At 50.0% G+C, this 16,424-nt stretch overlaps 1 protein-coding gene across 1 annotated transcript; it reads right to left on the minus strand.

Moving 5' to 3' along the window:
- Nucleotides 1-1,078: 1,078 nt before the first annotated feature.
- On the minus strand, nucleotides 1,079-13,276 carry PABPN1L (PABPN1 like, cytoplasmic). The gene is made up of 8 exons (XM_056862895.1): nucleotides 13,241-13,276; nucleotides 10,980-11,151; nucleotides 9,753-9,858; nucleotides 6,581-6,648; nucleotides 6,079-6,185; nucleotides 4,735-4,822; nucleotides 3,758-3,903; nucleotides 1,079-1,125 (listed from the first exon to the last, which is right to left on the minus strand). The coding sequence occupies exons 1-8, from the start codon at nucleotides 13,258-13,260 to the stop codon at nucleotides 1,086-1,088; spliced, it is 747 nt and encodes a 248-aa protein (XP_056718873.1). The 5' UTR covers nucleotides 13,261-13,276; the 3' UTR covers nucleotides 1,079-1,085.
- Between the last annotated feature and the right edge of the window lie 3,148 nt (nucleotides 13,277-16,424).

The raw sequence follows: 16,424 nt of genomic DNA on the forward strand, positions 1-16,424 counted from the left end.
CAGGATAAAAATGCTAAGATTGTGACTCCAGAAGGGGGCGCTCCAAGAGGAGAGGGAAGAAGCTCACCGTCCCTGCGGGCCACCAGTTGCCAGAGACACCCCCCCATGCCATGGCAAAAAGGGGGACAGCCAGGCTCCATGGGATGCAGGCAGATATTAAAACATATTACCCCAAATGTCGGAGAGGTGCAGAGCTGATCTCTATGCAGTTCTCCGGACCTCTATGCTGTAAACTTCATCTGGGTTTTCCAATTTAACTCTCATGTTCTGGGCTTATGAGTAAGTCTGAGAGCCCCCCCCCCCCCCCAACAGCATAATGGATCTCCAATGGTCTTACTGAACAAAAAAATCCACTAAGGGCCTGGACCGTTAAAGGGGGTTGACAATTCAGAGCAATGCCCGTGCCCTTATGCACAACTGGCAACAGGAATAAGGGAGGAGGATCCAAGGCATTTTCACCCCTAAAATGCCCAGCATCCATTTCTCTACTCAGAATTGGAGCAGACAGCATTCATGGGAACCAAATCCAAGAAAGGGTTTCGTCTGATCACCTCTTACCAGAAGGCTGCCTTCCCTGTGTCTCAAGCCCTCCATAATGGCCCTGACCCATTGAGCATTGCCCGTGCCAACTGGATCCCAGCAGTGAGGCTGCAAATGGAAGCCATTGTGTAAGGCATGCCTGGATCACAGAGTGGGGAATCCAGGCTCTGGCGGGGCCTGCTTCTCCTTCCACTGTCGAGAGAATTCAAACAGATCTCCCTTAAAATGTGACATCTTGGCGAAGAAGAGAGTCAGAAAGGTTATTTCTGCCCCCACCAGGAAATCCAGGAGAACCTGCGATACCAAGTACAATGCCCCCCTCCCCCCTCCCCGTAGGACTTCTTTGCTGAAGTGGCCCATCTTTGTGGCAGGCCAAGGAGCAGAGATCCTTTCTCTTTTGTAGGAGATCAGCTCACCAGCCGCACCATGAATCTCCCCCAACTATGGATTAAAATATCATCTTTGCTTAGGTTGGTTCTCAGGTTTTCCCATTTTTTTGCAAGTCCTGTCCCGTTAGCAGTTCCTGGGCCACCTCGTTCTACCACCTAGTAGGGTGTGTACCAGTTAGCTATCCTTCCGCGGCCCCTGGAGAGGAAGAAAACCCACAGGAGGTATACTATCAGAACATGTGCACATACTCTCACCTTTGCAGTAAGCTCCTGGCAAGAGCCCACCCACCCACCCAATTCCTTACCAACATGCATAATTTATACCTTTGTCACAGAGTGTTCAAGACTTTGGGGGTTACCGCACTTTGTATTCCCAGCGATGTATTAAGAGTTCGAAAATGTTATAAAAAATACAGTTCACACTTTCTATATTCCCACCAATGTATTAAGAGTTTGAAAACGTTATAAAAAATACTGTTCGCACTTTGTTTGGCCCCTTTAGCTATGAAGACGTCTTCCAACCATTTATTAGCCGTGGTATCCAAAAACCCTTTTAAGGGGTTACCGCACTTTGTATTCCCAGCGATGTATTAAGAGTTTGAAAATGTTATAAAAAACATCGCTTTAAAAGGGTTTTTGGATACCACGGCTTATAAATGGTTGGAAGACGTCTTCACAGCTAAAGGGGCCAAACAAAGTGCAAACAGTATTTTTTATAACGTTTTCAAACTCTTAATACATTGGTGGGAATACATAGAAAGTGCGAACAGTATTTTTTATAACATTTTCACTCATAATACATCGCTGGGAATACAAGTGCGGTAACCCCCTTAAAGCGATGTATTTTATAACATTTTCAAACCCTTAATACATTGCTGGGAATACAAAGTGCAGTAACCCTCTACGTCTATTCCATATGTGATCCAAGGGCACAAGCATGGATGGGATTTGTTCTCCAGCACACAGTACAGCATCCTGGAATATCATTGCTGTTTCTACCTCACTCCTGCCCGCCCCAAATAAACAACATTCAAGTTCTTAGGGGTGGTTATAAGCGCAAGCCATGCCTGGCAATTTCTCAGTAGCCAAGGAGAGGTCAGAAGGCAGGAGATTGCCCTAGACCTCTTTAGAAGGCGAGCACTATGCAATTACCCTTAATTCTCACAGTTCATCCTGACTGCAGAATCTATAGCTGTGGATTCCCAGGTTCAGCGCAGGCCTTGGATCTGGCTGAACACATAAGAGGGGGAAGTGGTTTTCAGCTATTCTGGGGCACGGCCGTCTGATCAAAAGAGCAACGGGTGCAGAAGTTGCAGCCCAGCTACCCACTTGCTGCCAGGGACATTCAGAGCCAGATCTCTGAGCCAATGAGGTGATGCGCTCTCAGGTGGCGGCCGCTCCTGGACAGCTGCTTCCTTTGGGGGCAAGTCATTGCTCATTTTGGTCCCTGTTGAGATGCAAAAGTCGCTGCCCACCAGCAAAAGCAAGGTGTCCAGTTTCTTGCCAGCCTGTGTGCCAGAGAGCCTGCTGGCCAAACAGAGGCCCAGGTGACGCTAACACAGCCTGACAGCGGCAGAAGCCAGAAGTGGAATGTGCTTGCGGTGGCACTTTTGTTCTCCATCCCACCGCCCTAAAGTTCCTCCAGACGACAGTACAGCAGGAGACGATCTCCCCCCACCCCTTGTGATATGCCTGCCTTCCAAGTGTCCACGCAAGGATGTGCTCTGAGGATTTCTAGCAACACAGGCAGAGCTCTTGCCAGCCCTCGAAGTGACTCCGGAACAGCCCTGCAGTAACTGGAGCTGAAGCGTTACCTTCATCTTAAAGTCTGGGGGGAAAGGAGGGCCGCAGATCCAAAGTGAAAGGTTGTCAGGATCCCCCACCCACCCCCAGGCCTGCCTTCCCAAGCCCTCTGACCATTAGGCAGCGCTGGCAAGTTGTACTAGGTGTTTTTAAAAATCCATCTCTGCCAATGTGGCTCATGCATTGCCTTGGGTTTGCATGTTCTGTTCCGTGCCTGCCCCGGACTGCAGGAGATTCCAACGACATTTCGAAGGTGGCAAAAACTGGCACGACAGGGAAGTTAATCCTGCATGACAGGAGCTCTGCCCCTCTCAGAGGTGTTCCCGATTGCGGCACCTTCCATAAAGCGAACAGAGGGGAAGGGGCTGCAAGTGGGGAAATCATGGGAGGACTGGACACACCCCCCCCCAATCCTGTGCTACTAAGTCAGGAGAGGTATGCCGTCTCTGGGGTTCCCCAGAGAGCTCAGCAGTTCTTGAACTAGCCCCCAGCCACAGTCCAGACCACTTGTGGGGTACACAGCCATGCCCTGCTCTTCGTTCCTTTTTCTGGAAGCATTATGGTATACCTAAAGTTCTAGCCATCTTCTAGAGAGGGAGAGAGAAGCTGTCTTACAAATGAAGTAGTAACAGGGAGGCACAAACAGTCTCACACTTTTTGTAGAGCACACACCTCTCCAGTTTGTTGTTTAGCTAAACCTTTACATATTGGAGGTTGTCAGTATGGGGTGCCAACTCTAAGTTGGGAAATTCCTGGAGATTTGGGAGGTGGAGTCTGGGGAGGGACCTTAGTGGTGTATAATGCCATAGAGTCCACCCTCAAAAGTAGCCATTTTCTCCAGGGGAACTGATTTATGTTGCCTGGAGATCAGCTGTAATTCCAGCAGATCTCCAGGCCCCACCTGGAGGTTGGCAACCCTAGTTGGCAGCTGCCAGTCAATTATGGATTTCCCAAAAGTGGGGAAGGATGAAGCCAAGCCTCTTTGATGTTACATCTCCTGCCCAAGGCCACCTCAGGCCACTCACCTGTACACCCTTCCATGTGGTCTTGAACGCGGTCCTCTGCAGAATCCGGCCCGTTGGGGCAGACCCCCTCGGCTGTGGAAACGGCCCCGGGAGCCTCCACGGTCAGTGGTGCTGATACCGGGCATGTTAGTCCTTTTGGGAAGCACCTGGGCGAAGCAAGGCCGGAAAAGAATCAGGCTAACAAAGCGGCTTACAGTACAAGGCCCGGTGGAACTCCCTGCCCCAAGAGGTGGTGGTGGTGTGCCTTCCTTGCCTCGTTTCAGAGACAGGTGAAATCCACCTTTTCCTTTGAGCATTTCAGGACATGGAGATGGATGGTTCAGTTCATGGTTTCATTGGCTTTAGTTTGCTATTTCATTGCTTTAATCTTGTTCTATAAACCACTCTGAAGACATTTAAAGTTATCAAGTGGTGTAGGGGGAGGGGGGAACTATTCTAACTCTGTATAATGTCAGTTTGGAACAGACAGACTCATGTTTATTGTGCTATAAATGTATGTTGATCAAATAAAGCTGCCTTATACTGAATCAGACCCTTGGTCATCAAGGTCAGAATTGTCTCCGTAGACTGGCACCTGCTCTCCAGGGTCTCAGGCTGAGGTCTTTCACGTCACCTGCTACTCTGGAGTAACTGAAGATGCTGCTGGGGATTGAACCTATGACCCTCTGCGTGCCAAGCAGATGCTCTACCACTGAGCCATGACCCCTCCTTTTGGTTTTATGTCAATTTAACTGTCATGGTATGTCCTCAACAACCCTGGGAACAGTAGTTTGGCAAAGGTGCCAGGAACCTATGAGAGACTCTGTGGCGTACCTGGTCCCTCACAGGAGCACATCCCTAAAGGTTCAAGGGAAGACGTAATGGCAGTTGTCTGCTTAAATCTGTGGTGTTGGGTTTGCCCCAAGTATCAGAAGTGTGCCAAAAATAGAAGCGAGACCAGGTTCCAGTGCCAGCCCTTTCCTTCCCTCCATCCCTACCTTTATTACTCTTCCTCGGAAGGTGGTCTCATCTAGTTCCACGGCTGCCTGCACAGAGATCTTGTCAGCAAATTCAATGTAGGCATACCTTCAGAAGAAGAAAAAAATCACGCTTCCTTAGGGGAGCGGAGCTGGATGCAGGAAACGGGATTCCCAAGCCTGGGATGAGAAGAAGCGGCCCAGGCAGGTTGGTGGTGGAAAGTGCTGTGAAACTGCAGCCAATTTATGGTGACCCCAAAGGGGTTTCAAGGCAAGAGATGCACAGAGGTGGTTTGCCATTGCCTGCCTCTGCTTAGAGACCCTGGGCTTCCTTGGTGGTCTCCCATCCAAGTCCTGACCAGGGCCAACCCTGCTTAACTTTTAAGCCAAGATAGGGCTAGCCTGCACCACTCAGGTTACCACAATGTATTTAGTATTTGTGTTGTGGTCAGAGTAATAGAGAGAGGAAAGGCAGAGAATGCCCACAAGAGTCTGCGCAGTCTGTATCAGCCATGCAAAACAAGGAAAGGGTTCAGACACAGGAGTAGCAGCCGGACACCTTTGAGCCTGCTTCCCCTCTCCTTTTGAAAGCAGATTGGCTCCATACTCTCAGCCCCCTTCCTGGAGCTCACCAGGACCCCTTTCCCCAGGTCTGTTTGGAAACAGATGCTCTCAGGGTGTAGATACAGCATCCTGCCAGGTGGATTAGTAGCTCTTCCTTAATACTCTCAGTCAGGATGTGGAAGCGGTAGGGAAAAGATTGCCTAAAACTACATTTCCAGGGTGGGAACACAGTCAGCATCACCAGCTCTGCCTCTGGAAACCTGGGCTGGCAGAGAGTTGGGGGTGTCATTAATTAGGGTTGCCAGCTGTGGGTTGGAGGTGAAGCCTGGGAGGGCAGGGTTTGGGGAGGTGAGGGACCTCAGCAGGGCATAATGCCATAGAGTCCACCTTCCAAAGGAGTCGTTTTCTCCAGGAGAACTGGTCTTGGCCATCTGGAGATCAACTGTAATAGTGGGAGATCTCCAGATGCCACATGGCACCTCTATGTCAGACCTTTTCAAAGCCACAGAGGCTATGCTACATCTGGCACTTTGTTCCTCCAGCAAAGGCTCTGTGCCCTTAAGAGAATACAAGGCAGAATTCACCTGCAGAGCAACTGTTCAAAGCACAGCGTAGCCTTTTTCAGAGGAAACCGTCCGATACCCAGCATGGTGCTCGCAGGAAACCCCCCAGATCCAGGCAGGCTGCTGAAGCAGAGTTTTGCTGGGGCCCCTGGACTATCTGTCCCCGCCCTGCCCACCTGCTGCACCCCCTGGCCCAAGGCGAGCCTCCCCGTTCCCAAGCCTCCAGCCCCTCACTCACCCTTTGGGGTGGCCAGAGAACTTATCACACAGGATGGTGACTCGGTTGATCTCCCCACAGTTGTTGAAATGGGCCTCCAGCTCCTCTGCCGTTCCGCCGTAATCCACCTGTGAAGGCCACACAAACGATGCAGAGTTGTGTGTATTGCAAACACAAAGCAACTGCTGCATTTGCAAAAGAGCCTGCAACCCCCTGAGATGCGGTCTCCTTTCGAGGATGTGTCAGTCTGCAACACTCCCTCTTACCGTGTTCTCCCAGCTTAAAACCAGCTTTTCTTATGGTGACAGTTTTGTTTTTTTAAAAAGCACAGGAGCTTTGGTTTTGTGCTGAAGCTGGTATTGGATTGAAAATACATGCAGGCCAGCTTGGGTTACCTAATAGTGTGTGGTGGTGGTGGGGAGCTCTGCACATGCTCAGAAGCAGTCTTTACTGAGCACAATCAATGGTTGATCCCAAGCACGCAAAGCCGGTTCTGGCTCAAATCCATCCCCGTCTCACTTACATTTCCCACATAGACGGAGCGTTGGTCAGCTTCAACTTTTTCGTCTGTCAGGCTAAGGAAAGGAAGACCTGCAGGGGGGTGGGGTCAAGCACAGAGTCATTCCTGCAGGGCAGCACATCCGTTACCCCCACATCAGATTCCCCAGAGGGAGAGATCCTGCCATCCCCGCAAGTGGCTCACAGGCCCGTCTGTTTCTCTCTTATGCACTCACCTGCCCTCAGCTGGGTGGATGACCTCCCCCAGACTCTGACAAGCCCTCCAGCCGAGCCAGCCCCTCCCTGTTTTCACACCCATGTAGGAAACATCCACAGTTGTTAAGGAACCTTTGCGTTCTTTTGCCATAGAGTCTTCGGACCCCACCAAGTGTGAGACTTCAGGCCGATCCAATAGACCCAGTCACTGTCTCCAGACCCCCTGCGGTGCTATAATATCTGCATCCCTATAGTCTGCTTTGGGTCTCATAGACCCGTTACTTGCTGATAGGTAATGGCTACCTACCAAATCAAAGGTGTCCCACCTTATGACCACACATGATCCAATAATTATTGACTCGGGGGCAAGTTCTTTTTAGCTTGTAATTAGAGAACGTGATTGTTACTCTGCACCATATAACGGTTAACTCAGGACTGAATAACCAAGTAACCAATCTAGTGGGATTTGTATGTTCTTATAAAAATGATCTTATAGTAAACTTTTCTCGTATGATATCTCCATGCCTTTATATCATGATTTTACAGTAAACTTCACTGTACAATTTCCCTTTTAATGTCAACAAAGGCTTTCATATTTGTAGTCTGCTTTGGCGTTCTGAGCAGAAGAGTCTCCACAAAACTTTGTGCGCCCACGAGGGCTAGAAAACTCTTCTTTGTTAATGCAGCTGGAATCTCATTAGCAAGATTTGTAGTTTCACAGTTGCATTCAATTCCCAGAACAAAAGGATGCCCATATTTATTTTCAACTTCATTTATACCCTACCTTTCTCCCAAAGGGCCCCCCCAAAGCAGCATACATCATTCTCCTCTCCTCCGTTTCCCCCCCGCCTCACAACAACCCTGTGCTGAGAGCGTGTGACTGGCCCAAGGTCACCCAGCAAGCTTCCATGGCAGAGAGGGGAATTGAATCTGGGTCATCCAGATCCTAGTCCGACACTCTAACCACTACACCACGCTGGCTCAGGGGAGTGAAGCACCCAGACACATGGATAACCGCACTCCCTAACATTTTGTGATTGGCTCCACCTCCTGTTGCAGCCATTCTGTGGTTATGCCTGCTGATTGCGACAGAATTCCAAAGGTGCCTGCAGGTTCAAAAAGGTTGGGGACCCAGGACATAGCTCATGCCTTTGACCACAACTCCAGTGCTTTCTTTCATGGCTGTACAGGAATCCAGCAAGCACTGGAGTTAGGGTCCCCCCCCTTACTGCCCTCGAGGCAAAGACCTTGGCTCTCAGAAAACTAGCTGGAAGCAATGCTATGTTTCCCTGCATTTGGAACAAGCTACAACATCTGGAGACACCAATCAGCATTCCTGAAAATCCCTTCGGAACAGGAACAGCAGCATCTGGAAACAAATGCTTCCTTTGGTGCAGAGGGAGGGAGGGAGAGGGGCGCGTAATATTAATCCCGGTTTGCACATTCGAGGCCTCAGCAATGGTTGAAAGCCTATTCCTGGCTAAAGATGAGCAGTCAACACCTCCTTTTCCAAATCAGCCCACCACAGCGCTAGCAAACGGCCAGTTTTTACTAGGACAGAGCCATGTTTGTGAGCACAGTTTTGAATTTGCCAGAACTGTCCCATCAGAGGGTAGGGGAGGGAAATGTTTGGGGGCATGATAACGCCCAAAGCCTTAACGAAATGGAGACCAGGATTAGATGTAGGGTTGCCAGGTCCCTCTTGGCCACTGGTGGGAGGTTTTTGGGGCGGAGCCTGAGGAGGGCGGGGCTTGGGGAGGGACTTCAATGCCACAGAGTCCAATTGCCAAAGTGGCCATTTTCTCCAGGGGAACTGATATCTGTCACCTGGAGACCAGTTGTAATAGCAGGAGATCTCCAGCTAGGACCTGGAGGTTGGCAACCCTAATTAGATGGTACTTTCCTTTTATTACACTCCTCTGACCAAAGGTCTTGAGCAAAGTCAAAACAAAGACAAGATAAAATACATAACAGTAAACATTAAAATACAGCCTGGGGCATTAAACCCATCTCTGGGGTGTTAGAATACGCATTCTTTTAAAGTGCACAGAATTCTCCACTATTCTGTCTAGCACAACTTAAAAAAAAAAAGTGAATGTTGTTATGTCAATAGAATTTGTTTATCCCATTAAAGAGACAACCTTAATTGATTTTATCCCTTTGGAGGCTGCTTCCAGATGTGGGATTAGATGGTACTTGGTGCAAGACTCACATTTGAAGATATACTGGAAGCTACCGGGACGGAACAGCAAAACCCCTGGGAATCAGGTTCCTTCCCAGCTACAATGCAGACACAAGCCAATACAAGCGGTGTCCTGCAACTGCTTTTTTTCCAGGGATGACAAAGCAGCATGTACTCCACCGGACGGCGTCCAGCATCCATGTCAATATAGTCATTGGAAAGTGCTTCTGCCTGCAATATGAGACTTGCAGCCTAATATTGTGGGAGATGGAGAGAGGGTTGCCAGCATCCAGCTGGGGCCAGGCCCTCTCCTGGAATTACAACTGGGAGCTTTGGGGGACAGGGATAGGTGTTGTATAACCAGAAGCAGCAGCATGCATCACTGTGACACTAGCAATCCCCCCCCAAACTCTATGGTAAATGCCCCAATGTTCCTTTCTCCCCCCAGTTTCTCCTGCTGTTGCATTAGGAAGCAGGAGGAGACTGGAGGCGTGGAGGACTTGGCGGGGGGCCTCCTGTACAGCCAGAGACCTGGTCCCCCTAATTACATCTGCAGGCTACAGGGATCAGCTTCCCGGCAGGAAATGGCAGCTTCAGAGGGCAGCCTCTATGGCATCACATCCCTGCTGAGCTCCTTCCCATCACGCAGCCCCCAAATCTCCAAGAATTTCCCAAGCTAGAGTTGGCAGCCCTATAAAGTCTCCATTCACGTGCAGACCATGTTTGCTGCTGAATTTGCAAGGGATTCTGGGTTGTGAACTGCAGATCACATGGTGCAGCATCCTAGTGAGATCCATACCTGCCTCCGGGCCCAGGATGAACTGCTTTGCACCTGTCTGCAGGCCTTGGAATCGCTCGTCCTCCCTCTCCATCTCTTGAATCTTGGCCTTGATAGCCTCAAGCTCCTGCACACCACGAGATGCAAAATATGACACCGTCATGCTCAGAGGGGTGCTACAGCAGAGCAATGGGAGGGGGCCTCCTCTGCGACCCCCCTGGGTATCGCCTGGCTTGACTCTAAGAGGAGAAGATCCCGACAGCTCTCCTCTTTGCTAACTTTGAAGGTCAATACTAGGCAGGTGGGGGCAACCATAAGTCATCCTGGAAGGACCCATAAATGTGATTCTGGGGAGAGGAACGGCAAACGTTTCACCCATTCGATGCATTCATCTTGGACGCACGCACACTCATCCCAAGCACACAAAGAACCTCACAGCAATATTTTTCAGGGTGCCACACGTGGCAGCCAGAAAGGAAGTGCCCACCTGGTCCCCCTAATTACAGCTGATCTACAGGGTACAGAGATCAGCTTCCCAGATTGAATTTTGCCGTTCAGCCACTTCCACAGCAAGATGTCTTGGGCTGACTTTGAGGGCACAAAGTTTGGCTGCAGTGGATTTAAGTGTGGGTTTGAGTGTGGATTGAGGGGGGTTCATTTGCACACAAACATCTGTGCTCAGTATCCTATGAAGGTCAGCCCCCTCCCCTAGGGTTGCCAATCGGGACCTGGAGAGCTCCTGAAATTACAGCTGATTCCCACGCTACAGAGATCTGTTCCTCTGGAGAACATGGCTACTCTATGGCATTTATACCCTGCTAAGGTCCCTCCCCTCCCTAAACTCTGCCCTCCCCAGACTCTACCCCAGATCTCCAGGAATTTCCCAACACAGACTTGGCAACCCTTTTTGCCTAGGTTTTGTCAGGTTTTGGGGGCGGAGCCTGAGAAGGGCAGAGTTTGGGGAGGGGAGGGGCTTCAATGCCATAGAGTCCAATGGCCAAAGCTGCCATTTTCTCCAGGTGAACTGATCTCTATTGGCTGGAGAGCAGTTGTAATAGTAGGAGGTCTCCAGGTAGTACCTGGAAGTTGGCAACACTATTTTTTGTCCTACCCCTTTCAAATGCAGTTTAAAGCTGCTGCCCAGCTTCTTTGAAGCACCGAGACCCAGGGGCAGGGCAGCCCCTTCCCAAATGCTGTCAAGTTCTCCAGTGCCACACTTTCCCTGCCCAAACAGGGGCACAGACTCACAGGGTCCTCTCCTTCCAGGAGTTCGGTGCTGTCTCCTTCCAAGGGACTCAGCTCCCTCTCCTCTTCCAGATGCTTCTGCCAAGCAGCTATTTCAGCCACGTTCCAGGGGGAATCTGCTGAGGCCAGAGGCGGGGGGTCACGCCACCAGGATCCGGCATCGGGGAAAAGGGGACTTGGGGGAAAACAAGCACCAGAATCAAGAGACTGAAACAAGCAGGGAGTCAATGAATGAGACACGAACGGGGTAGGATTTATTATATACTCCATTTATTCCCCACTTTTCCTCCCAATGAGGACCCAAAGGGGCTTACATCATTCTCGACTCCTCCGTTTTATCCTCACAACAACCCTGTGAGGTAGGTGAGACCGAGAACATGTGACTGGCCTAAGGTCACCCAGCAAACTTCCATGGGAAAGTAGGGATTTGAACCTGGTTCTCCCAAGTCCTACTCCATCACTGTAACCACCACACCACGTTGGCTCTCATTATGGGATATTGGGGGGGGGGGTTGGGTCGCCAGCTTTGGGTTTGGAAATACCTGGAGATTTTAGGGGTGGAGCCTGAGGTGGGGTTTGGGGAGGGTTTTCCATGGAGTATAATGCCATACAGTCCACCTTCCAAAAGCCCAAAGGCTGCCTATGATGACTGCTCTACTGCAGAAGCAAAGGTGCTTTGTACATGCTCAGAGGAGGTTTTTGTGGCTACTCCTAGACCTGAGCCTGTCTGAAATGGGAAGGCAAGGGAGAAGCTCTTCCAAGACCTTTAGAGTTTTCATCCCAAGAAACCAGCTGCCCCCACAAGCACAAAGACAGCAGTTTTATAGCCTCACAAAGGTGCAAAATCCCAAAAGGCTATCTTTATTGACTTCGTTTATATCCTACCATTCTCCCCAATGGGACCCAGAGCAGTTTTACATCATTTCCCCTTGCCATCATTTTATCCTCACAGCAACCCTGTGAGGTAGGTGAGTCTGAGAGTGTATGACCAGCTCAAGGTCACACAGCAAGCATCCATGGCAGAGGGGATTTGAACCCGGGTCTCCCAGCTCCTAGTCTGACACCCTAACCACTATGCAATGCTGGCTCTCTCCTGCAACAGTGCAGAGACGCCCCACAGATCACACCCCCACACCGTTCTGGCTACTGTGAGCCACACCCATAGAGAACGTGCCGTCCTACAGGGACACAAGCAGGGGGCGCATGGATTTCACACAAGCCAAGCAACCCATGAGGGAGGCACCTTGGAGTACCCTAACTGACCAAATCCCTCTAAAAATTCCCCACTGCCTCCAAAAATGCATTGTTTGCAGCATTTTCTTTATTCCAGTGCCTTTCTAATTTTGCAATCTGCTTTGAGTCTTGTAAAAAAAGGCAGACTGTTATTATGGTGTGGTACATGTGGATACACAAGGCCCACTCTGGGATATATCTAAGGTTAAATTGCAACAAACACCTCCACCCATTATTTTAAGAACATTTGTTGCCGTTGTTCAGACAGGCAAATAGGGTTGCCATCTTCAAAGTCGGACCTGGAGATCTCCTGGAATTGCAACTGATCTCCAGACAACAGAGTTCAGTTCCCTGGGAGAAAATGACTGTAGTAAAGAGTGGACCAGATGGCATTATACTTTGCTAAGGTCCCTCCCGTCCCCAAAACCCGCCCTCCCCAGACTCCACCCCAAAAATCTCCAGGAATTTCCCCTCTACAACATCCCTAAGCAAAATAATAGCAGAGGGTTAGCACGGGGTTCCACTTTTGCTTAGAACGCAAAGAGTTTGTTTTAGGCTTAGGGCAGAGAGCTCATACATTCATACGTTACGACCCCTTGAAGCCAAGGCAGTGGGCCCCGAGCAAGCAAACGCTCTTGAGAAATAAAGAAATGTGGTCTGAAACAGCGGGGGGTGGGAGAGAAAGGCTCCCTCTTCCTATGGGGTTCCTATTTGTAAAAAAAGAAAAAGGGAAAAAATTATGTGTACAACACAGAAAAGAGGGAGGCATTTGATTTCAGAAAGGCTCAGGCAGAAAGGCTCCAGGGAGACGCTAACCAGGAAGACACAGGTATGCAAAAAAGCCTCCCCGTCTGGAGTACCTGGCTAACAGGTGCAGCTTCTCTTGCTTCTAGCCCCTAACGCTGCTTCCAGGTGGGACTACTCAGCCACCAGCTTCTAGCCCCAGAGAACAGCCTGGGCAGACCTGCGCATCCCTGGTGCGCGTCTCAGCAAGGCTGAAAGGGCTCCCAACAGACTCCCACAAGCCTTACCTGGCCCCAAGCCCAAACATGGCAGCTCACGCCTCCTTTTCACTAAGCAACCAACTTTTCCTTCTCCCCAGCGAGGGGATGAAGTCTGCGACCTGGTGGAGGAAGCAACAGGTGAGCCAACCAGCAGGTGCTCTATTTGATAGATCAGTAGCCAATCGGGTGCAGAGTTGGTCTCTCCCAGGGGGCGGGAGCTGGGCAACAACGGAAAGACTAGCCATTTGTTACGCCAGCAGGAACTTTTGTGGTCTTCATCTTCTGTATATGAAATGAATGCACGAAATTTATGCCTCCTCACGCAGCTGAAGAAATGGGCTCTGGTACGTGAAAGCATCTGTTCAGCTGAAAAGTGCCACAAGATTCCTGTTTATTTTTGCGGCAACAGACTAACACGGCTCTTGCTTTGGAATTATTTTCCTGGAATGTGTATGTGCTCCTGAGCATGTGCAGAGTGCTTTTCCTGCTTCATGGCATGACAGCATTCCTCCTGTATATCTGGCTGTCAGAAATCCCTAACAATGAACAACCTTGACCAGGTGTCCCAAGGGGTAGTGGGAGCACAGATACACGCAGCCCACTGAACAAGCACAAACAGTTGCTATGGTGAGCCTTTAGGGGTCTGGAGAAGGTCGGGCAGCTACTCTGTATGGGGAGGGGCTGTGGCTCAGCGGTAGAGCATCTGCTTGGCATGCGGAAGGTCCCCGGTCCAATCCCCAGCATCCCCAGTTAAAAAGGAACAGGCAGGTAGGTGATGTGAAAGACCTCTGTCTGAAACTCTGGAGAGCTGCTGCCGGTCTGAGCAGAAACTACTGGCCTTGATGGACCAAGAGTCTGATTCAGTAGCAGGCAGCTTCATGTGTGTGTTCAGGTGTATGCTTTGAAGTGCCAGAGGAGCTCGGGCACCCCTAGAGTCAGTGATGGGGGCTTCTCTGCATGTCTGAGGATCATAAACGGTGGGCTGGTTAATGGGTAGAGAAATGCCCCTTCCTCGAGCCTGAGTAGGCATTTCTGGGGACCCTGGACACAATTCATCCCAGCAGGGAGGTCCATGCTCTGCTCTGTGGCTTGTACTCTGTGGTAGTAAGTCGCTTGGTAATTCCATAACTCCTTGAACACATGAAGCTGCCTTATACTGATCCAGACCCTTGGTCCATCAAAGTCAGTATTGTCTACTCAGACCGGCAGCGGCTCTCCAGGGTCTCAGGCAGAGGACTTTCACATCACCTACTTGTCTAGTCCCTTTAACTGGAGATGCCGGGGATTGAACCTGGGACCTTCTGCATGCCAAGCAGATGCTCTACCACTGAGCCACAGCCCCTCCCTTCATATCAACCCATCAATATAAAAGATATTTAGCATTGAAAGTGCTCAAAGCACTTAAAATACATTATCTCGTTGTAATCTTTACAACAGCCCCATAAGGTTGGGCAGGACCAGTATTCCCATATTACCAATGAGAGGTAGAAAGGAAAGGCTTGCTAGTGAGTTAGGGACAGAGGTAAAATTTGAACCAGGGACTTCATGGTGTGGGGCTGTGGCTCAGTGGTCGAGCATCTGCTTGGCATGCAGAAGGTCCCAGCCGCTGCCGATCTGAGTAGACAATACTGACTTGGATGGACCAAGGGGAGTATGGTTCAGTAGAAGGCAGCTCCATGTGTTCATGTCTTCTCTCACCAGCCCCTTTTGTAATGGCCTTGAATGGAGGCCTTCCTTAAGAAAACCAGGATAGGCATATTTTAATAATGAAATAAAAGTAGCCACATCTTTAGTTGCTGAGAAATAACAGACCTGGGTCCTTTGGGGGATACACTTTCTCTTGAAAATGATGGAGCCTTTTTTGGCATCTGATGCTACCTTCTGCTGAGCCAGACCTTTGGGCCACCTAGCTCAGCATTGTCTGCTCAGTCTGGCAGCAGCCCTCAAAGATGACTGCTTCTACAGGAGATTGAACCTGTAGTCTTCTGCATGCCTACCAAGCAGCTGCTGGGTCCCTTCCTTTGAAGATGCCCTCACCCAAAGCTACCTTAGACCAGCCATGGTTCCAGTTAGCTCAGCTTTGCCTGCTCTGACTGGCAGCAGCTTAAGAAGAAGAAGAAGAAGAGTTGGTTTTTTATATGCCAACTTTCTCTACCACTTGAGGAAGAATCAAACCGGCTTACAATCACTTTCCCCTCCCCACAACAGACACCCTGGGAGATAGGTGAGGCTGAGAGAGTGTGACTAACCCAAGGTCACCCAGCTGGCTTCTTGTGGAGAAGTGGGGAAACAAATCCAGTTCACCAGATTAGCCTCCGCTGCTCATGTGGAGGAGCGGGGAATCAAACCCGGTTCTCCAGATCAGAGTCCTCCGCTCCAAACCACCACTCTTAACCACTACACCACGCTGGCTCTTAGAACATAAGAACATAAGAAAAGCCCTGCTGGATCAGACCCAGGCCCATCAAGTCCAGCACTCTGTTCACACAGCGGCCAACCAGGTGCCTCCAGGAAGCCCACAAACAAGACAACTGCAGCAGCACCATCCTGCCTGTGTTCCACAGCACCGAATATAATAGGTATGCTCCTCTGATCCTGGAGAGGATAGGTATGCATCATGACTAGTATTCCAGGGGTTTAAGACAGAGGACAATCTCTCCCACCACCTTGCAACTGGCAATCCTATCACCTAAACCCAGGACCTTCTGCATAGAAAGCAGAGGATCTGTGGAGCCGTGGCCCCTTCCCATGTTCTGGCTGTCTTCTAGACAGCTGGGTGTCAATCCAGCACCAAAGCGCCATCATTCTTGCGTTTGTGCAAACAGATGGACATGGCAGAAGGACGAGGAAGCCAAGGAAATGAATTCTGTTGGGTGATATTAAATTTTCTTTATTACACAGATACAGAGTTAAGAACAGACGTAACCTGAATCATAATGTTTACATCTTTCACAGGTCAAACATACAGTACATTTAGAGAAAGCAGGAAACAGTGAGGGAGAGGGGACAGCATGCCGAAAGAAAACCAAAGGGGGGAAAAACAACCCTCCTACCACATCGCCATTTCTCTGGAATGGCCACAGAAACCCACAAACACTGGGGGACGGGGGTGGAGGGAGGGGTTGTGGGGGGGGTTATGGTTCTTTTTTGTTTAAATTTCTATTATTCTCCTCTCTGTAAAACATCTTTGCAAACACAGGCACGCCCCGTT

This window comes from Euleptes europaea, chromosome 17 (genome assembly GCF_029931775.1).
Source record: "Euleptes europaea isolate rEulEur1 chromosome 17, rEulEur1.hap1, whole genome shotgun sequence".
Taxonomy (NCBI): domain Eukaryota; kingdom Metazoa; phylum Chordata; class Lepidosauria; order Squamata; family Sphaerodactylidae; genus Euleptes; species Euleptes europaea.

Bases quoted from the DNA above. Each gene is read 5' to 3' on its own strand.
- PABPN1L (XM_056862895.1), bottom strand. From the start codon at position 13,260: ATGTTTGGGCTTGGGGCCAG. The intron at 6,186-6,580 runs GTAAGTGAGACG...TGGCCTTCACAG, and splicing joins GCTCCGTCTATGTGGGAAAT to GTGGATTACGGCGGAACGGC. The intron at 3,904-4,734 runs GTAGGGATGGAG...TGCTTCGCCCAG, and splicing joins TCCGAGGAAGAGTAATAAAG to GTGCTTCCCAAAAGGACTAA.